The sequence below is a fragment of the Anolis sagrei genome, chromosome 8 (assembly GCF_037176765.1).
Source record: "Anolis sagrei isolate rAnoSag1 chromosome 8, rAnoSag1.mat, whole genome shotgun sequence".
In the NCBI taxonomy this organism is placed as follows: Eukaryota; Metazoa; Chordata; class Lepidosauria; order Squamata; family Dactyloidae; genus Anolis; species Anolis sagrei.
In genome coordinates this window covers 33589156-33611908 of record NC_090028.1, presented here as the reverse complement: position 1 = coordinate 33611908, position 22753 = coordinate 33589156, and the positions used below count along the sequence as shown (strand labels likewise).

General features: G+C 40.7%; 1 protein-coding gene across 1 annotated transcript in view; it reads left to right on the top strand.

Moving 5' to 3' along the window:
* The window catches only part of TOX3 (TOX high mobility group box family member 3), a 158788-nt gene extending 136972 nt beyond the window's left edge, over positions 1 to 21816 (top strand). Inside the window, exons 4-7 of the mRNA XM_060788139.2 lie at positions 1019 to 1288; positions 11472 to 11699; positions 13813 to 13893; positions 18791 to 21816. Coding sequence (XP_060644122.2) covers positions 1019 to 1288; positions 11472 to 11699; positions 13813 to 13893; positions 18791 to 19558 — 1347 coding nt within the window. The 3' untranslated portion in view covers positions 19559 to 21816. The remainder of the gene's footprint in view (positions 1 to 1018; positions 1289 to 11471; positions 11700 to 13812; positions 13894 to 18790) is intronic.
* Positions 21817 to 22753: the final 937 nt, after the last annotated feature.

The window sequence follows — 22753 nt, the reverse complement described above, 5'->3', positions numbered from 1 at the left end:
GACTTGGAGACCGTTCATCTCATTGTACAGTGTGAAGGAAAGAATTCACATGCCTACTTAGTAGGGGTGTTGTGTGTGTGTTTTACTGTTTACTCCTCTTCCTCCCCCGTGACACATTATAGTGCGAAGAGTCCCATAGTGCAATGGGAACCCCTCCCTTGTTAGTATGAGGGCATTTCAAGTTGTATAGTATGCAATGGCCTTGGACTGGGGAATAATAATAATAATAATAATAATAATAATAATAATAATCAAACTTTATCTGTACCCCGCTACCATCTCCCCAAGGGACTCGGTGCAGCTTACATGAGGCCGAGCCCACAATACATCAATACAAGCAATAACAACAACAATAAACAATTAAAATAAAACTCATAAACAAAAAAGCTATAACAATAACAGTAATACAGCACACATTTTAAAATCTATGGCTGGACCAAATGCAATTAAAGTTTAAAAATAATGCTAGGCATGAACAAGGTAGGCGGGATGGGGTGTTGGTGAAAGCGTACAAGTAATCCTAAATCAGTGTAAAGTGCATTTAGAGGACATAAAGCTGAGGGTTCATTATTCTGGGAAGGCGCACTGGAACAACCACATTTTCAAGCTCCTCCTAAAGACTGCCAAAGTTGGGGCATGCCTTATGCCCTTGGGGAGTGAGTTCTAGAGTCGAGGGGCCACCACTGAGAAGGCCCTCCCCCTCGTCCCCACCAATTGCGCCTGTGATGGGGATGGGAGTGCGAGCAGGGCCTCTCCAGATGATCGAAGACCAACTGAAATTTCCGAGCCATTTTCAAGGGCAACCCCATGTAGAGTGCATTACAGTAGTCCAATCTGGAGGTGACTAAGGCATGTACTACCCTGGCCAGATCTGCCTTCACGAGGTACAGAATGCAGCAGTGGAGCACTGGAACTAGAGTAGCCTCTTTGCTTCTGCCAGGTTGAAAAATGTTTTCAATATTGACAGATTTGATAATCCTAGAACCTCAACAGAACCATTCCTCTTTATGTTTTTCAGGATCACAGTCATACAGATGTGCCTCAGTATCGCCAGGATCACGCTTTGATTATGAGGTCCATTGTCCACATGACGGAGGCCACTCGTTCCGGAATTATGCCTCCCAACCAGCTGACCACTATCAACCAGTCTCAATTAAGTGCTCAACTGGGACTGAGTTTAGGTGGTGCCAACTTGCCGCATACCTCCCCTTCTCCTCCGGCAAGCAAATCGGCAACCCCTTCGCCATCCAGTTCTATAAACGAAGAAGATGCAGACGACTCAAACAGGGTAAGTTATATCACCAACAGGACGAAAACGCTTTTGGCATGCAGTTGACATGGATGGGCATTTATTTATTTAAAAGAGACCTTGAATATCTCTGAGAGGGAATATATTTATTGTCCTGTACCGATATTTGCTTATCTTAACAATATATTGCAACTGTCCTGTGATTCTTTAAAAAGAAGGACGCAGCTAGCACAGGCTGCTTTATGACAGCTTTCATATTTTATAGATGCAATAATTCTGTTTGCCGTATCTGCTGCGACACTTTGGGCATCCTAATATTCATTCTCCCTATATATATATTTAAAAAGATACATTTGTGTAGATATAAAAAGTGACCTTTGGCTCTTTATGAAATTTTTGAGTGCACTCTCCAATTCATTTCCATCTGAGATTAAATGGGCATGAAAAGAAAAGATGGCAAAATGAGGAATATAACCAAAGAAAGGCAATCTGTTTTGGAGATGTCAACAAACAGGAGGTGTTTGATAGCTGCATCTATATAGACAAAGGTATAACACTATCTGTCCCCTGCCATGCGTTGATGTGTACATGTGTTTTGTGTGTGTATATTTGTGTATATGTTTATATATGTGTGTTTGTGTGTATATGTGGTTTTGCACATATGTTGTAATTGTATTTTTTTTTGTTTTTTGGCCTTTTAAGTCTCTTCTGCTGTGTTTTTCGGTGTTTTAATGAGTGATGGTCACTTGTTGGCCTGATAGGTGTCTTGTGTCCAAATTTGGTGTCAATTTGTCCAGTGGTTTTTGAGTTATGTTAATCCCACAAACGAACATTACATTTTTATTTATATAGACTAGCCGTCCCTTGCCACGCATTGCTGTGGCCAAGTCTGTGTATATGTGTTTTGTGTGTTTACATTATACGTATGTGTTATACACATGTGTATTGTGTGTATATGTGTATATATGCATGTTTGCATATATATGTGGTTTTGTGTATGTGTTGTAATGTATTTTTTTTGCTTTTAAGTCTCTTCTGCAATGTTTTTCAGTGTTTTAATGAGTGATGGTCACTTGTTGGCCTGATAGGTGTCTTGTGTCCAAATTTGGTGTCAATTCGTCCAGTGGTTTTTGAGTTATGTTAATCCCACAAACGAACATTACATTTTTATTTATATAGACTAGCCATCCCCTGCCACGCGTTGCTGTGGCCCAGTCTGCGTATATGTGTTTTGTATGTTTACATTATGTGTATGTGTGTCTGTTATACACATGTGTTATGTGTATATATGTGTATATATGCGTGTTTGCGTATATATGTGGTTTTGTGCATGTGTTGTAACATTTTTGGGGGTGTTTTTTTGCTTTTTAAGTCCCTTCCGCTGTTTTTTTCCCAGTGTTTTTATGAGTGATGGTCACTTGTTGGCCTGATAGGTGTATTGTGTCCAAATTTGGTGTCAATTCCTCCAGTGGTTTTTGAGTTATGTTAATCCTACCAACAAACAAAATTACATTTTTTATTTATATAGACTAGCCATTCCCTGCTATGCATTAGTGTGGCCCAGGATGTGCATATGTGTTTTGTGTGTGTATATATGTGTTTATGTGTGTGTGTATATGTGTTTGCATATATATATATATATATATATATAGATAGATAGATAGATAGATATGTGTGTGTATATATTTGTGTATTTGTGTGTTTATATGTGTACATGCATATTGTGTTTATGTGTGTGCTTGTCTATATGCATATTTGTGTGTATATATGTGTATATGTATATTGGGTGCATATATATGTGTGTGTATATATCTGTGTGTTTATATGTATACATGCATATTTTGTATATGTGTGTGCATGTGTATATGTATATATGTGTGTATGTATATGTATGTGTGTGTATGTGTATATTTGTGTGTGTCTGTGCATATATATACATCTGTGTGAATGTCTGCATATGTATATGAGTATATGTGTATATGTATATGTGATGTATATTTTGGGGTTTTAAGTCTATTCCACTGGGGTTTTGTGTATGTTTATGTGTGTGTTTAGGGGTGATGGACACTCATTGGACTGCTAGGTGTATTGTGTCCAAATTTCGTGTCAATTCGTCCAGTGGTTTTTGAGTTATGTTAATCCCACAAATGAACATTACATTTTTATGTATATAGATAGTACAGTGCGTTTTTTAATTGCTTTGAGCATGGTGGTTGGAGCAGGTTACAGAAAGCTAAATGGAATGGTTGGTTGTGTGGGTTATATAGGGAAAATTCCCGATGACGATCATGGGAGCCACGCATGTGGAAGACCTAGAGATGAATCGCATGGATCCATCAAATGCCCTTTCTACCAGAACTCTGCCTACAGGCTACAGAGGACAGCTGCAAAGGGATTCATTGAAGTTCAGTAGTGATTGAAGAATGACTCTATTAATTGTTCCCTGACCTGGAAAAGGGAACAAAGCCGTAGTAAGCAGCCTTAACAAAAGGGCTGAAAGACAAATGACAAGTTACTTCCTCCTCCTTTCACACAGAGTATCTTATTCCTGTAACTCATCTTATATGCCGGTGACTTCCATATGGAAGGATGGGAACCTTGATTACTGGCTGCTCCAATAGTGGGACAACACAGAAGGGAGAGCTAATGAGGAAAGTAGGGTTAATATTCAGGAATAATGAGGGGGTTAGGGACGAGGGCAGGGCTCTTTTGGTAGAGGTCTTTCATTAAAATTATTGTTATTGTCTAGCAGTCAGTGACTCTGTTGGAGCCCCCGGTGACGCAATGGGTTAAATCCTTGTGCCGGCAGAACTGAAGACCGACAGGTTAAAAGACCTAAGCTTCACCTCTGGAATGTAGATTGGAAATCAGATATAGACTGGTATTTATAGTATTGGATATTTATTTATTTACTATATTTACAGCCTGCCTTTCTCAGCCATACGGCAACTCAAGGCGGGTTAGAGATTGGTGCAATTGGATGTCAGGCATTCATAAAAGTGCCATTTATTTATTTATTTCGTATAAAAAAGCATTGCATAAATTAGTATAAAACCAATAAAAATAGAAGGAGCGTATCATAGAATAATAGAATCATAGAATCAAAGAGTTGGAAGAGACCTCATGGGCCATCCAATCTCACCCCATTCTGCCAAGAAGCAGGGATATTGCATTCAAATCACCCCTGACAGATGGCCATCCAGCCTCTGTTTAAAAGCTTCCAAATAAGGAGCCTCCACCACACTCCGGGGCAGAGAGTTCCACTGCTGAACGGCTCTCACAGTCAGGAAGTTCTTCCTCTTGTTCAGATGGAATCTCCTTTCTTGTAGTTTGTAGGCGGTTAAATGTCTTTTGATCGAAAATGGGCATCAGCAATGGCATTGTCTGTAGCCTCCAACAATTCTTCCTCTGCACATGAGGCAGGGCATAGTGGACAAGCATACAGATGCGGAGTTGTCTATTTTGTTTTGCTCCACAGTCACAAAAGATTCTTTTTAGTTGGTGCCATTTTGCCAGGTTGTCTTTTGTTCTGCCCACTCCACATCTGAGTCTGTTCAGGGACTTCCAAGTTGCCCGTTCTTGGTTTGCCTCTGGAGGAAGACCCTCTCTCGTGGGGGGCCATCCGGTTGGGTTTTCCTGGTTTAGCTGCCCAGAGCGATACCCTTGCTGTTGCTGGGAGGACGCCAAGAGGAGTGGTAGTTCTCATAAAGCCTTTCCTTGATTTGAGTCTACTGGGAGGAGGCTGGTAGCCATGTAGTGGGTGGCTTTCACAGTGTTCAACCTTATTTCTCTCACATTTAGCAGCAACTTCCCATCACACATCGGGGGGGGGGGGGGCAATGCCAGCTAGCTTGTAAAGTTTATCAACAGGTGTAGGTTTAAGACATCCTGTGATTATTCTGCATGTTTCATTCATTGCTTTGTTCACCTGCTTTGCATGGCCTGACTTATGCCAAACAGGGCAGGCATACTCAGCAATTGAGTAAGACAAGTCTAGGGCTTAAGTGCCATTAAAAACAATCAACATTACAATATAAAATATAAATAAAAACCATTAAATCATATAATCATCAGTGTCATCTTGTTAAAAACGTTAAGATGAATGTACTACCGAAATTGATGTTCCTTTTTCAAAACCTCCCGATAATTAGAAGCCAAACACTTTTTATAAAATGGAAAAAAGAAATATTGAAATTTATATGGGCCGGAGGAAGACCAAGAATAAAGTATGATAATTTGATTGATAAGAAGAATAGAGGAGGTCTGGGCCTCCCAGATTTTAAAGCATATCATGACGCATGTGCGTTGGTATGGATAAAGGATTGGATATTGTTGAACAAAGAAGACTTTTTAAATATAGAAGGAAATGACTTAAGAGTAGGATGGCATGCTTATTTATTGTACGAAAGGGAAAAGAAAGAAAAGAGTTTTGGTAACCACTTTGTGAGAGCATCCCTATTAAGAGTATGGCAAAAATACAAAAGACATTTTTATTCTAAAACACCTTTATGGGTCTCTCCTATGGAGGCAAATCAGCGAAGACTTTTAGGATGGAGAAAATGGCCAACCTACAAAGATTTGTTAAATAAAGATACAAACAATGTTAAAACAAAAAAAAATCTAATATTACTTGGTTACATTATATGCAAATTAAAGAATATTACAATCTAGATAAAAAACTTGGCTTCTCTTGGGAGGAAACAGCATGGGATAAAATTTTAAAATTAGAAAAGAAAGTAATATCGAATATTTATAACATATTACTTACCTGGCTGACTGAAAAAGAACAGGTTAAAAACTGTATGATAAAGTGGGCTCAAAATTTAAGAAGACCAATTCAAATGAGGGAGTGTGAACAGATGTGGAACAAAAAATTAAAATATACATACGCAATGGATTTAAAAGAAAATTGGATAAAAATGTTCCACAGATAGTATACCACACCGAAACAATTGGCTAAAATGTATAAAACAGTTTCTGATAAGCAGAGGCGGCCCTAGGTAATTTTCAATGGTAAGCAAACAGTACTTTGGCGCCCACCCCCAACCAATCATTGATATATATTTTCTGTTTGTCGTGGGAGTTCTGTGTGCCATATTTAGTTCAATTCCATCATTGGCGGAGTTCAGAATGCTCTTTGATTGTAGATGAACTATACATCCCAGTAACTACACTTGCCGCACTTGCTCCCTTGCTTGGTCCGCTTTGGGTCCGGAGGCGTGCCTGAAGACCCCGGCGTGTGCACCAAAAGTCACGTCTTCACCTGACTTTCTCCTCAGCCATTGGACCAAGAGAGAGAGAGAGAGAGAGAGAGGTGGAGATGTCCACCTTTCCTGAAGGTAGGCGCAAAAACAAAGGAGGGAGCGGAGGTGGGAGATACCTCCAGCCGGAGGGATTCTCTCTCTCTCTCTCTCTCTCTCTTGGTCCCAAATGGCTGAAGAGAAAGTCAGGATAAGAGGTGACTTTTGGTGTACACGCTGGGGTCTTCAGACACACCTCCGGACCCGAAGCAGGCCAGGCACAGCGGCTCCGCCCCTTGGCCCACCCGTGGATTGGGGAGAGAAGAGGAGGCAGGTGGAGTGTCGGGGAATCGGGAAAGGGAGCCAATCATGGGGAAGGGATCAAACGCAGAGAACAATGCTCGTGTACCCAGTGGCTGGGTGGAGCAGGAACGAGAGGGGCTAGGTGAGGCTCAAGGGCCCGGCCCCTTTGGGACGAGGATCGCCCGGCAGCGAGGCAAGAAAGCCGAGGCTCCCCCCGGACTGCTAGGACTGTTGTGAGCCGAGGGGGCGCTCCTCAAGTGGCGGTCGAGGGGCATTTACAGAGGCGCCTCTGCGCCCCTGGCAAAAAAAAAGTGTTCTGCGACCGCTTACTTCGCGTAATGGACGAGCCGCCCTTGCTGATAAGTGTTGGAAATGCCTGGAACAGGTTGGCTCCTTCTACCATATGTGGTGGACTTGCAAAGAAGCAGTAAAGTTTTGGAGGGTAATTCATGAAGAGACACAAAAGATTTTAAAAAGATTATTTATAAGAAAACCGGAGTATTATTTGTTAGGTTTTACAGATTTAGAGCTACAACTGACGGAACAAGAGGATAAACTTTTTACATATATGACGACTGCCGCTAGAATTGTTTTTGCTAGAGAATGGAAGAAAGACTCAGCACCACCTGTACAGGAATGGGTGGAAAAAATCAGAGAAATAAAGGACACGGATGAATTGACTTTTTTGTTGAAGAAAAATACAGGTATGATACTAAGAAGAACGAATTGGGATAATCTCCATGAATATCTGGACAATTTGGGAAAATAAGAAACAAGAGAGACAATTTATTTTTGAACTTATTTTATATTTTTGAATAATAAGAAGATATGATCCAAGAAGATGGAATGGAAGTCATTTTTTTGTTTTTCTTTTTTTTGTGTTTTTTGTGTATTTTTGTAGAGTTTTTTTTAGGGGTTATTTGGAATTTTAGTATACTTTTTTGTTTTTTGTTTTTTCTCTTTTTTTCTTTATTTCCTCACTTTCCTATACTTTATTGTTCTCACTCTTTCGTTGTAATCTATATAGAAATTAATAAAATTCTAATTACAAAAAAAAAAATGTTATCCAGTAACATCGTCTGGCCATTCCATGTTCATCATTCATAGATCCATGTTATCTATTCCGTTGCATTCTCAAAAGCTTGCTCAAAGAGCCAGGTCTTTACTTCTATTTGGAAAGTCAGGAGGGAGGGGGCCAATCTAATATCCCTGGGGAGGGAGTTCCATAGCCGAGGGGCCACCACTGAGAAGCCCCTGTCTTTCGTCTCTGCCAATCACACTTGCGAGGCAGGCGGGATTGAGAGCAGGGCCTCCTCAGACGGTCTTAAGCTCCTAGATGGTTCATAGGAGGAGATACGTTTGGACAGATAAGCTGGGCCAGAATCACTTAGGGCTTTATAAGCTAAAGCCAGCACTTTGAATTGTGCTCGGTAGCAAATTGGCAGCCAGTGGAGCTGACGCAACAGAGAATATTCTCCCCTCCCCGGTGCCATCCCCACTACCTCTCTTTAGAACTTAAGTTGGCCCGGCTTAAGTTGGGTCCTAGTTCCAGCCCAGGTTACCTGTCCGAATGTATCTCCCTCTATGAACTATCTTGGAGTTTAAGATCATTTAGGGAGGCCCTGCTCTCAGTCCTATGTACTTCATAAGTGTGACTGGTGGGAATGAGAGACAGGGCCTTCTCAGTGATGGCCCCTCAGCTCTGGAACTCATTCCCCAATGAAATTAGATTTCTGGCCTTCAGAAAAAGGATAAAGACTAAACTGTGGGACCAAACCTTTGGGCAGTGAGCAGTACAAGGAATGACCAGGGATTATGTGCAATAGATATGATATTTGGAATAGCCTGGGCGACAATTGTTGGATTGTGTGATTTTAATAGTTTATATTGATGTTTTTACGTTTTAATGTTAAATGATGTCATTTTTATTATTTAATTGATAATTGTATGTTATTATGTTAGGTTTCTGTATGTGTGGCATTAAAATAAATTTCGTGACAGGAGTGACTTGAGAAACTGCAAGTCACTTCTGGTGTGAGAGAATTGGTTGTCTGCAGGACGTTGCCCAGGGGATGCCCGGATGGTGTTTTTTTATGTTTTACTATGCTTGTGGTAGGCTTCTCTCTATGTCCCTTGCATGGGGAGCTGGAGCTGACAGAGGGAGCTCATCCATGCTCTCCCCAGATTCGAAACTTTGACCTTGCTGGAACAAGGGTTTAATCCATTGTGCCATCAGGGGCTTCTTATGGGAGTAATTTTATTTTGCAGTAATTGTGTTGGGGACCACTTTGATTCCCCCCTGGGGTGAGAAAAGCGGTATACAAGTGAAGTAAATAAAGAAATAAATATGGGAAGTGAGGAGTGATAATAACCAATGAAAATGGGGGAAAATGGCTTTCATCCTTCCACACACCCCCTAAAATTGAGTATCCTTCTCTACTTAGCGCCTCTTTTTGTCCTCCGCCCAGGTAATGAAACAATAACATTTGGTTTGGTTTGTTTTTTAGTTGAGACAACACCTCCTTGTGAATTAATTGATCTTTCAGCAGATTTCTATGACCAACATTTGCTGGAAGCTAACTATCACATCACACCAGAGGACATGGATATTCCCAGAAAGAATAGCTTAATCAAGTCTGGGAATAATCAAATTATTCCCAGAAGGTTCTGGCCCAGCTTATCTGTCCGAACCTATCTCTCCTTATGGACCATCTAGGACCCTAAGGTCTTCTGGGGAGGCCCTCCTCTCGGTCCCGCCTTCTTCACAGACTCGGTTAGCGGGAAGACAGGGCCTTCTCCGCGGTGGCCCTTCAGCTGTGGAACACCCTCCCTAGGGACATTAGATTGGCCCACACCCTCTTAACATTTCACAAAAAAGTTAAAACCTGGCTTTTTGAGTAAGCAGTGTAGCAGATAAACTCTGATATTCGGAATGACTGGGCAATGTGATTGGATAATGACTTTAGTAATGAGACGTGGAGGATCTATATTTTTATTGGTTTTATTATTTACTAGCTGTCCCCTGTGGCCCAGTCTGTTGATCTGGAAAATAAAGTAATGAGAAAGTGTTGGTTTCTAATGTATATAATTTCTTTATGCTTGTGGGTAAACAGTATTTCTTGCTGTTTCTTTGTCAGTGCTGATGTACAGATTGTCTGATTTGCCTACTCTGGAACATGTGACATATAGTTGTCCTTCTTTAGGGGTCCCTTTCAAATCTATGATACTATATCTCTCTCTGTGTGAATAATATCTATCTATCTAGCATCTATCTATCTATCTATCTATCTATCTATCTATCTGTATCTATGGCTCTTTGTCAGGAGGGCTTTGATTACGTTTTCTTGCCCTGATGAAGAGAGTTGGACTAGATGGCCTTAAGTATTTTCTGTTGGTAATGGGGGTTCTGTGTGGGAAGTTTGCCCCAATTCTGTCATTTGTGGCGTTCAGAATGCTCTTTGATTGTAGGTGAACTGTGAATCCCAGTGACTACAACTCCCAAATGTCAAGGTCTATTTCCCCCAAACTCCACTAGTGTTCATATTTGGGCATATTGAGTGCTTGTGCCAAGTTTGGTCCAGATCCATCATTGTTTGAGTCCACAGTGCTCTCTGGATGTAGGTGAACTACAACTCCCAAACTCAAGGCCAATGTCCTCCAAACCCTTCCAGTAATTTCTGTTGGTCATGGGAGTTCTATGTGCCAAGTTTGGTTCAATTCCATCGTTGATGGAGTTCAGAATGCTCTTTGACTGTAGGTGAACTATAAATCCCAGCAACTACAACTCCAAAATGACAAAATCATAATTTTTGAGTGATGGTCACTCCTTGTGTTGTGAGATGTTTTGTTGCCAAATTTTGTGTGATTTCGTTCATTGGTTCTCTTGTTTTTAAGGAACTCATTATGCACAGAGCATTTTTATATAGATAGATTGAATTTTACTTATGTTAAATGTTTTAATTGTGTGTTTTTTTTGTTATTGCAGGCATTTAATTGTGGCATTTGTAAACCGCCCTGAGTTGCCCTTGGGGTGAGAATGGTGGTATATAAATATGGTAATAAATAAATAAATAAATTAGCAAACGTGAGACCTACAAATTTGGAGAGCTGACTCTGTCATGTATCTGACACAAAGGCTACGGTACTTCAAATGGATGCATGCCTTTACAAATAAACGGGCTTTCGTTTTGTTTTGTAAAATATTCAAGTTGCTAGACCTTGTGGACAGATGTTTTTGTTGACTCTTTCGTTTTTGATGTTAACTTTATTCATTTTAATGTATTGTCGAAGGCTTTCATGGCTGGAATCACTAAATTCTTGAGGGTTTTTTCGGGCTATATGGCCATGTTCTAGAGGCATTTCTCCTGACGTTTCGCCTGCATCTATGGCAAGCATCCTCAGAGGATGCTTGCCATAGATGCAGGCGAAACGTCAGGAGAAATGCCTCTAGAACATGGCCATATAGCCCGAAAAAACCCTCAAGAACGTTATTCATTTTATTTGACGACTTGGCCTTGAATTTTCCTTTCTCCACTTTGGATACTCTTGGCTCCCCATGTTTTCTCGGAGAGCCACGAGCCCATAAATCAGAACACAGATTGACAATGCAGGATGTCAGTTTTTATAACATCTCATGCTGGAAGTCAGGCTCTGATTTTGTCGCCACTGCTCTTTATTAGACTGCGGGAGAGAAGAGAGCGGCCCCCGATTCTGGCAAGAAGCCCAAGACACCGAAAAAGAAGAAAAAGAAAGACCCCAACGAACCGCAGAAGCCGGTGTCGGCATATGCCCTGTTCTTCAGGGACACGCAAGCGGCAATTAAAGGCCAGAACCCCAATGCTACCTTTGGAGAAGTTTCAAAAATCGTAGCGTCGATGTGGGACAGCTTAGGAGAAGAGCAAAAGCAGGTAAGTTCTTTGGGGAATTGTTCTGTGGGAGCTGATGATGTAAATGAATGGAAAGATGCCAACGATTACAGTCCATCTAATTAAGCGCTGATCTTTTTGACTTCATTAATTAGAAATGCATCACGGAAGGGTGCCCAGCGATGATGTCTCCATTCCCATCTGAAGCTGGCTTCAGACCTGGCCCCTCGTTCTCCATTGCTTTGATTAGTTGGGCTGTAGTATTATAATCCACGGATCTATTAGCAGATTAAAAGAACTTTGGATCAACTAGAAAGGCACCCCAAGAAGTCAAGCAGGAGCCTTTTGTATAATGGATGTATTTTAACATCTATATTTGTGCAAAATGCAGGGATGTCAATAATAATAATAATAATAATACCTCAAAATAAAGAAATAAATTATTATTATTATTATTATTATTATTATTATTATTGACATCCCTGCATAATAATAATAATAATAATAATAATATAACCTCAAAATAATAATAATAATAATAATAATAATAATTATTAATAATACCAAATATTAATAATAATATTATTGACATCCCTGCATAATAATAATAATAATAATAATAATAATAATAATAATAATAATAACAACCTCAAAATCGAACTACAAAGGCTCTGGCATAAACCAGTACAAGTTGTCCCAGTGGTTATCGGCACACTGGGTGTCGTGCCAAAAGATTTCAGCCGGCATTTGGAAACAATAAACATTGACAAAATCACCATCTGTCAATTGCAAAAGGCCACCTTACTTGCATCTGCACGCACCATTTGAAAATACATCACACAATCCTAGATGCTTGGGAAGTGTTCGACTTGTGATTTTGTGATACAAATCAAATCAAATCATTTATTTCGGTCATTGACCAGCACAGGAAATAGAGTCACATTTTCATACAAACTTGGTATGTTTGGTACATTAAAAATATAAACATAACTACTGAAGCTGATACAAAATCCAGCATATAGATCTCGTTTGCTGTGACATACTGTGCTTTTGTGACAATAATAATAATAATAATAATAATAATAACATTTAAAGATCGAACTGCAAAGACTCTGGCACGAGCTTAGGTTATTATTATTATTATTATTAATAATAATAATAACCTCAAAATCGAACTACAAAGGCTCTGGCATAAACCAGTACAAGTTGTCCCAGTGGTGATCGGCACACTGGGTGCAGTGCCTAAAGACCTTGGCCTGCACTTAAACACAGTCAGCGCTGACAAGATTACCATCTGCCAGCGGCAAAAGGCCACCTTACTGGGATCTACACACATTATTCATTGAGACATCACACAGTCCTAGACACTTTGGAAGTGTCCGATGTTTGATCCAATACAACAGTCAGCAGAGTGATCTTGTCTGCTGTAGACTCATCTTGTTGTGTTTCTAATAATAATAATAACAACAACAACAATAATGTGTTCCCCCCCCCCCCATACTTTTCCTGGATCATCCATGGTCCTGAATTATGAAGTACAGTAGAGTCTCGTTTATCCAACATATATGGGCCGAACGTTGGATAAGTGAAAATGTTGGGCAATAAGGAGGGATTAAAGAAAAGCCAATTAAATGTCAAATTAAGTTACAATTTCACAAATTAAGCACCAAAACATCATGTTTTACAACAAATCGACAGAAAAAGCAGTTCAATACATGGTAATGTTATGTAGTAATTACTGTATTTACAAATTTAGCACCAAAACATTGCAATGTGTTGAAACAGCTGTGGATCCGGGCAGGATAGTTTTCATCTCATCCTCAACCCCTCTTCTCAATTTCATACTTAAAATGTCAACATCATAACTTTTGGGTTACGGCCCTATATCCCAGGACCTGATCCCAGGGTTTCTGCTTTCCGCACTGTCAGATAATCAACAGAAAATATGGGATCAGATCCCGAAATATATAGGGCTTGTCTGGAAGGACCCTTAGTCCCATTAAAAGGATTCTACAAGAGAAAATCAATGGAAATCTGGCATTCTCTATTTTGACTTTCCATAATATTTCACTTCAGAGAAGAACCTCTTTATGGTGTGAAGTTTATATGCTGGAAGGGACTTTACTTTTAATGTACTTTTTAATGTTTTCTACAGGTATATAAAAGGAAAACAGAAGCGGCTAAAAAGGAGTACCTAAAGGCACTTGCTGCCTACAGAGCAAGTTTGGTTTCCAAGGTAGGAAGACTCAGAACTTGGAAGTAACTCATTACATATAATGAATTACTTGTGATTTTTTTTATTAATTCATAACAGGTTATGCACCCCATATCTGGAATTCCAAAATACTCCAAAATATTCCGCATGGGAGGCTGGTAGTAATACCTTTGCTTTCTCATGGTTCAACGTACGTTATACTTTGTTCTGTACACAAAATGATTTCAAATATTGCAGAAAATATTTTTTCAGTCTATGTCTATAAATAGCTATATGAAACATAAATGAATTTAGTGTTTGGACTTGGACCTTATTTCTAAGACATGCAAGTGTTCAAAAAAATACAAAAAAAATTAGAATACTTTTAATCCCAAGCATTTTGGATAAGGAAGGAATGGCTTTTCATTCCTTTTGGAGCACACTGTTTTCGATGCTTTTATAGTTCTAGATCAGTGTTTCTCAACCTGGGGGTCATGAGGGGGTTTCAGAGGGGTCACCAAAGACCATCAGAAAACTTATATTTCTGATGGTCTTAGGAACCCCTTTGGCAGAGAAGGCTGAAGATCTCTCCGCCTGTCCTTCTCTTCCTTTTTGGAAACAGACAGTGAATCCTCCCATCAAAAGCCTTCCTCCGCTGTGAATGGTCAGCCTCTCAGCTGGCCTCTCAGCCAAGGGGAGGGCTGTTTCTGAAACTCCAAGCAGGGAGGGGAGAGCAGGTGTGCTCGGAGCATGGTGCACATGTGCAGGTGAAGGTGGAGAGAGGCTCACGGCAGCAAGTCCCATCAACACATGGGGATTCTGTGTGGGAAGTTTGGCCCAATTCTATCATTGGTGGGGTTTGGAATGCTCTTGGATTCTAGGTGAATTATAAATCCCAGCAACTAACACTCCCAAATGTCAAGGTCTATTTTCCCCAAACTCCACCAGTTTTCACAGATGGACATATTGAGTATTTGTGTCAAGTTTGGTCCAGATCCATCATTGTTTGAGTCCACAGTGCTCTCTAGATGTAGGTGGACTACAACACCAAAACTCAAGGTCAATGCCCATAATAACAGTAGAAGGCAATAAAGTTAATAGTTAAGTACTGGACCTTCAAACAGTTTGCTTCTTTTGGTAGCAAAACATCAGTATTTTCTGTCAGTCTGTTTGCCAGGTTTGGTTCAATTCCATCATTGGTGGAGTTTGGAATGCTCTTTGATTGTAGGTGAACTATAAATCCCAGCAACCACAGCTCCCAAATTTCAAGGTCTATTTTCCCCAAACTCCACCAGTTTTCACATTGGGACATATTGAGTATTTGTGCCAAGTTTGGTCCAGATCCATCATTGTTTGAGTCCACAGTGCTCTCTGGATGTAGGTGGACTACAACTCCCAAACTCAAGGTCAATATCCACCAAAGCTTTCCAATACTTTCTGTCGATCATGGGAGTTCTGTGTGCCAAGTTTGGTTCAATTCCATCATTGATAGGGTTTGGGATGCTCTTTGATTGTAGGTGAACTATAAATCTCAGCAACTACAGCTCCCAAATGTCAAGGTCTATTTTCCCCAAACTCCACCAGTGTTCACATTGGGACATATTGAGTATTCGTACCAATTTTTGGTCCAGATGCACCATTGTTTGAGTCCACAGTGCTCTCTGGATGTAGGGGAACTACAACTATAAAACTCAAGATCAATGCCCACCAAACACTTCCAGTATTTTCTGTCGGTCATGGGAGTTCTGTGTGCCAAGTTTGGTTCAATTCCATCATTGTTAGAGTTCAGAATGCTCTTTGATTGTAGGTTAACTATAAATCCCAGCAATTACAACTCCCAAATGACAAAATGAATATCCCCTCCCTCAACCCCACCAGTATTCAAGTTTGCGTGTATCAGGTAATTTTGCCAAATTTGGTCCAGTGAATGAAAACACATCCTGCATATCAGATATTTACATGATGATTCATAACAGTAGCAACATTACAGTTATGAAGTAGCAACCAAAATAATTTTATGGTTGTAGGTCACTACAACATGAAGAACATTAGGGAGGTCGAGAACCACTGTTCTAGAGCATGTGACTCGATTGCTTTGCTTGAAGAATTTTTTTGAAAAAGTAACTGTTTCTACTCTTTTTGGAAAACGTGGCATTAATAGTTGAGAGGTTTGGGAAACTGGCAGGGGTCTTTAGAAGCCTCACAATTGGAGTCCAGGGGCCACATGTGGCCTGAATACACTTTGCTTCATCTTGATTTAAAAAGAGGGAAGAACAGATGTTTAAAAATTTCACTCTGCCTGTCTGCAGAAGAAAAAAAAGCACTTACGGCATTTTGACAATTAACAAACGTGAAACTTCATTAAATAAGTACCATGCCATGCAAAATGTAGAACATCTGCCAAGATTTTTAAAAGCAAACTAGAAAAAAACAGCCCAACAAAGCACATGAAAGCAGCAGACCTTTATATGACCACTTAAGCCCTTGGAGAGCAACCACACAGGAGATAGCAGCTTATCCGCTTGGGTTGTGTGTAAAGAAACTGTATACCTTGTATAACTGTATACGCTTGAGAATTGCTATATAAATTGGTCAAGAGGTTCTCTGTGTATGCAAAACATAAGCACTGGGCTTTACATAAAACATTGCAACATCATAGAACATATTATGGGAAGATGTAATCTCAATGTGCTGAAGCCAAGGTTGTGTATACTGCATAATTTATGGAATGCAGTTTCTCATAAATTCTACTTAAAATAAATAGAGCAGTAGCAGAGAGCTAGGAATGTATTCTTTTGTTGGAAGGATTTGCATCTGCAGAAATTAGAACCTAATTAAGAGAGAATCAGTTTTTTAAGATGGGTTATGTCTGGTGGAGTATACAAAGTCTCTGTTGTCTTAAAATCTTGTAGAGTTTACTCAATTCCTTCATTGAACCCTTATGGAGTGAGGGGTAAAAACAGAATTAGGGCAATGTGTTGTCGAAGACTTCCATGACCGGAATCACTGGGTTGCTGTAAGTTTTTTGGGCTGTATGGCCATGTTCCAGAAGCATTCTCTCCTGATATTTCACCTGCATCTATAGAAGACATCCCCAGAGGTTGTGAGGTCTGAGGATGCCTGCCATAGATGCAGGTGAAATGTCAGAAGAGAATGCTTCTGGAACATGGCCATACATTCCAAAAAACTTACAGCAACCCAGAATCAGGGCAATAGCCCCATCCCACTTTGCCCTTTACTTTTTCATTCCTCATGATCTTTTACGATTGGTATTGTAAGAGATATACATTTCATGTATACTATTGTGAGCACCTGAGAAGTAGATACAATACATATGGAACCGCCGGTGATACAGTGGGTCAAATCCTTGTGCCGGCAGGACTGAATCTGGGGAGAGCACGGATGAGCTCCTTCTGTCAGCTCCAGCTCCCCATGTGGGGACATGAGAGAAGCCTCCCACAACATTAAAACATTCAGGCATCCCCTGAGCAAGGTCCTTGCAGATGGCCAATTCTCTCACACCAGAAGTGACTTGCAGTTTCTCAAGTCGCTCCTGACACAGAAAAAATAAAATAAAAATAAATAAATATGTGATGCGTAAAATAATAAAATAATTGCCAATTTTTTTTCGTGTCAGGAACAACTTGAGAAACTGCAGGTTGCTTCTGGTGAGAATGAATTGGCCATCTGTAAGGACGTTGCCCAGGGGATGCCAGAGTGTTTGATATTTTACCATCATTGTGGGAGGCTTTTCTCCTTTTCCTGCATGGGGAACTGAAGCTGACAGAGGGAGCTCATCGGTACTCTTCCTGGATTTGGTCAGCAGTCCTGCTGGCACAGGGTTTAACCCATTGCACCAACGGGAACTCCATGACCAACATTGAATTGTATATTTTAGTATCTAATGTCATTAGCAAGGTCCAACAGCATATGATACAAAACATCCCTTCATTGTACCATAAACCAGCCTCAGAGGGTTTGCTAGCCCTCCAGGTACATTCTTTGACTACATTGGTGATTGTGGAGTCCATGTTGGAAGAACTTTTTGCCTCCCTGAAAAGCGTTCCTTGGTGTGGCCAATTGGGAAGATGATCAACAACTGCATGTGTTCTTTCGGGCTATAGGGCCATGTTCTAGAGGCATTTCTCCTGACGTTTCGCCTGCATCTATGGCAAGCATCCTCAGAGGTAGTGAGGTCTGTTGGAATTAGGACAATGGGTTTATATATCTGTGGAATGGCTGGGGTGGGGCAAAGAGCTCTTCTCTGCTGGAGCTAGGTGTGAATGTTTCAACTGACCACCTTCATTAGCATTTGAAGGCCTGGCTGAGCCTGGGAAAATCTTTTGTTGAGAGGTGTTAAGATGTGCCTGGTTGTTTCCTCTCTGCTGTTTTGCTGTTGTAATTTTAGAGTTTTTTAATACTGGTAGCCAGATTTTGTTCATTTTCATGGTCTCTTCCTTTCTGTTGAAATTGTCCACATACTTGTGGATTTCAATGGCGTCAGGAGAAATGCCTCTAGAACATGGCCCTATAGCCCGAAAAAACCCACACGAACCTAGTGATTCCAGCCATGAAAGCCTTCGACAATAAACTGCATGTGTCCCTCTGTGTGTAGTACTCATCTAAAAAAAACCAAAAATAGCTTGTTCAAAAAAAAAAAGTCTTAACAATTTTTTGCATAAAATATTTTTTATTGCAAAATCAAAAAAAATCTGTAAAGAAAATTATGTTGTGTAAAAAATCGAGCTACATATTTTGCACTGTTTTCTGCGTGGGTTTTTGTTGCACTTTTTTTTAAAATCAAAGCATTGAGTAATATAACGTGTGGGGAGTAAACTTTTAGAACTTCCATTTTTGCATGCTAAAATTAAACAAGTAAAGATTGCCATCCTTCAAAGATAACAATCGCCACTCACTTCTCCTTTGTTTTGATACACAGGCTGCTGCTGAGTCTGCAGAGGCTCAAACCATCCGCTCCGTCCAGCAGACCCTGGCATCTACAAATTTGTCCTCCTCTCTCCTTCTGAATGCCCCTCTTTCCCAACACTCAACGGTGGCCACTTCACCCCAGACTCTCCAGCAGGCGCTCCCGAGAGCCATCGCCCCGAAGCCTTTAGCAATGCGGCTGCCCATGAACCAGATCATCACCTCGGTCACAATCGCCCCCAACATCCCCACAAACATTTCCACCTCACTGATCAGCTCGATGGGGAGCAACATGGTGGGCACTTCCTCGGCTTCGGGGTCCTCCCAAGTCAGCCCTTCCTTGCAGAGCCAGCAACACCAACTCCAGCAGCTCCAACAGCTCCAGCAGCAGCAGATGCAGCAGCAGCAGCTCCACCAGCAGCACATGCACCAGCAGATCCAGCAGCAAATGCAGCAGCAGCATTTCCAGCACCACATGCAGCAGCACCTGCAGCAGCAGCAGATGCAGCAGCAGCTGAGTCAACAGCAGCAGATGCAACAACAGCTGAGTCAGCAGCAGCAGATGCAACAGCAGCTCCAGCATATGCAGCTCCAGCAAATGCAGCAGCAGCAGATGCAGCACCAGTCACAACCATCCCCGCCGCAGCATTCCCCTGTGGCGTCGCAGATCACGTCCCCCATCCCCGCCATCGGAAGCCCCCCACCCACCACCCCGCAGCACCAGCCCCAAATACAAACCCAGACTCAGACTCAGCTATTATCACAGGCCAGTATTTTCTGAAGACACGTTACAAAACAAACAAACAGCTGCTTTGCAACAAAGAGCTGAGCAAAAGTGGATGGCGAAATACCGCAATGCCGATAGTCGTTATGTCGGAACGCATAACAGATAAAGGGAGTCTCTAAGCTGTCTATTAGATAGGCAATAAAGAACTACAATGTAGCTGTGTATACTCTTTTAGCTGGCGATGAATATTTGTTTTCCGGATTCTTCCACTCCTATTTTTAAAGCTGTGCTCTTTGTGTTTTTTTAATTCCCTCCTCCTTTTCCCTCAATGCTTATTTAATTTATTTTGAGCTTTACCTACAATATGTGAATCAAATCATCTTCGATATTCCTGGGCATTAAGACTGAAACAAGACAAAATGGCCTTTTCACAGTTTCACACTGTTCGTTCTTGGAAAATTAGTTAATGCTCTAGTGTCCCTGATGGTGCAATGAGTTAAACCCTTGTGCCGACAGGACTGAAGATTGACAGGTTGGAGGTTTGAATCTGGGGACAGGGCGGATGAGCTCCCTCTATCATCTCCAGCTCCCCATTTTTTGTTTGTGTCAGGAGTGACTTGAGAAACTGCGAGTCACTTCTGGAATGAGAGAATTGGCCGTCTGCAAGGATGTTGTTCAGGGGACGGCCAGATGTTTTGATGTTTTACCATCCTTGTGGGAAGCTTTTGTCATGATGCCAGGGCTCTGCCAATATTTAGGCAGAGATGAACCAAACTCCCAGTTTCTGCTAAACAATTTAATTAAAACAGCACTTACTTTCTGGCTGTTTTAATAGTCCAAAACATAAAACATAAAGGTAGCACTCAGCCACAGAATATAAAACAAAACTGACAGCAACCACTGTTGCAGGTTCAAAATAACACCGTAGTCAAAAGGTTCAATCCAGCAGTCAATGCCGAGAGTTCAATGAGCAAAGTGTCTATTCTGTAGTCAAAAGCCAGTCCAGAGATTCAAGGTTCCAGGGTTCCAAGAGTACAGGAAACAGGTCAGGATACCGAAAATCCACAAACCTGGGGGAAAACCAGCAGCATCTACCACCAAAATAAGACAAATATTTTTCTCCTGAAGATTAGTCCCAAGGCTAGCTCATTATATCCAGAAACAACCAGCTGCAACCTATCCCTTGAATACATCCACACTTAATTGCTTTCACCCATGAACTCTTACTTACAGATTACTCAAACTTTTAGAACTATGACATACATTAACCCACCCATCACCAACTGGTAGGCCTACCACCACCAGCCACCATCAACTGCAGAACATGATACATGACAGCTTCTTTTATGTCCTTGCATAGGGAGCTGGAGCTGACACAGGGAGCTCATCTGCGCTCTCCTCTGATTCGAACCTCCGACCTGTCGGTCTTCAGTCCTGCCAGAACAAGGGTTTAACCTACTGCATCACTTGGGGCTCACCATGCGGGAACATGAGAGAAGCCTCCACAAGGATGGTAAAACATCAAAATATCCAGGCTCTTCTAGGCAACGTCCTTGCAGATGGCCAATTCTCTCACACCAGAAGTGACTTGCAGTTTCTCAAGTTGCTCCTGACACGCACAAAAAAGTTAATGCTCTTCAAACCAGTTGGTTTGTGTTTTTCTTTCTTTCTTTAATGATTTGAATTCACAAAGCCCTTAAAAAGCACAGTTGTAACTACCTGTAAAATGTTGATTGGGTTTCATACAATCACGCTCTTGTGAGATGAGTAGTTGACGGTGTTTTTCTCTGTCATAAAAATATGTATAAAAGAATCACAGACTTTTGCCAAAGCTCCTTTTTCTTCTTCTTTTTTTAAAAAAATGCTTCGGAAAGTAACAAAAAATGCAAGTACAAGTTCTTAACTCTCAAAGCCCACCTTACCATCTAAGTTATAATTTCTGCAAATACCACAGTACTTTGTAATAAAATATATTCTTACCCTGTTCTGCCCATTCCAGTTGGAAAAGGAAAATAAATAAATAAAATAAATGTGAATATTCTATTCTGTGTTTGAGTGACAACTTTCAGATTTAATACACTGTATTTTTTAAAGAAGGAAATGCACTTAAATAAAACTGTTATTACAAAAAAGAGATAAGAAGGAAAAAAAATGTGAGTTTCTTTTTTAAAACAAGATGCTGTAATACCAGTAGGCTATTTAAAAGGACTGCTGTATCTGAATAATCAGTGTAAATATTTTCTTTTAAAAAGTTGTAAGTTTTTCATATCATGTGTTGTAAAGTTTTTCATAAACGAGGCTTTAATGTAAAACACTGGTAACATGAATGATTTCATTGCGACATTGCTTGCTGTGTTTTTATGCTGTTTTATACTTTTCTATGCGTTACGATAGCAGAAATTATTACATTGTTTGCATTTTGTTTATCTAAAACAAATGCTTTTATGTTGCTATAGAATAAACATATTTCAGTAAATATATACATATATACATACAAAACCCTTGGTATTCAAGAGTATAATCAACGAGTCCCAAATGGTTAAAATGGGAGGCATATTGAGATAGAATATGCCTCCCATTTTAACCATTTGCACCAGCACTGTGGTGCAGCTGGCTGGCATTAAGATCACTACTGACTGAAAGGTCATGAGTCTGAAGCCATCCCGGGTCGGAGTGAGCTTCCGACCAAAATTGTGTAGCTTGTTGTAGTACTTTGCAGCCCGAAAGGCAGTTGCATCTGACAAGTAGGAAATTTTGGTACCACTTATGTGGGGAGGCTAATTTAACTGATTTAAGAGGCCATAAAAATCTCCAGCAAACATGCAAAGAATGAGGAAGTACTTCATCAGTGTCACAAACCGACGGTGAAGTGACAGCTCCCCTGGTGGCCAGAAGCTGGAATGTTAAATAGCCTCTGAGTGTCTATATATATTGTGTGTCTATGGCATTGAGTGTTTGCCATGTATAAGTACATTGTAATCTGCCCTGAGTCCCCTGCGGGGTGAGAAGGGTGGAATATAAATAGTGTAAATAAATAAATAAATAGAATTATAGAATCATAGAGTTGGCAGAGACCCCATGGGTCATTCAGTCCAACCCCCTGCCAAGAAGCAGGAAAAGTGCATTCAAAGCACCCCCAACAGATGGCCATCCAGCCTCTGCTTAAAAGCCTCCAAAGAAGGAGCCTCCACCAGTTTCCTAATGTTCAGGTAGAATCTACTTTCCTAGTTTGCAGCCATTGTTCCACAT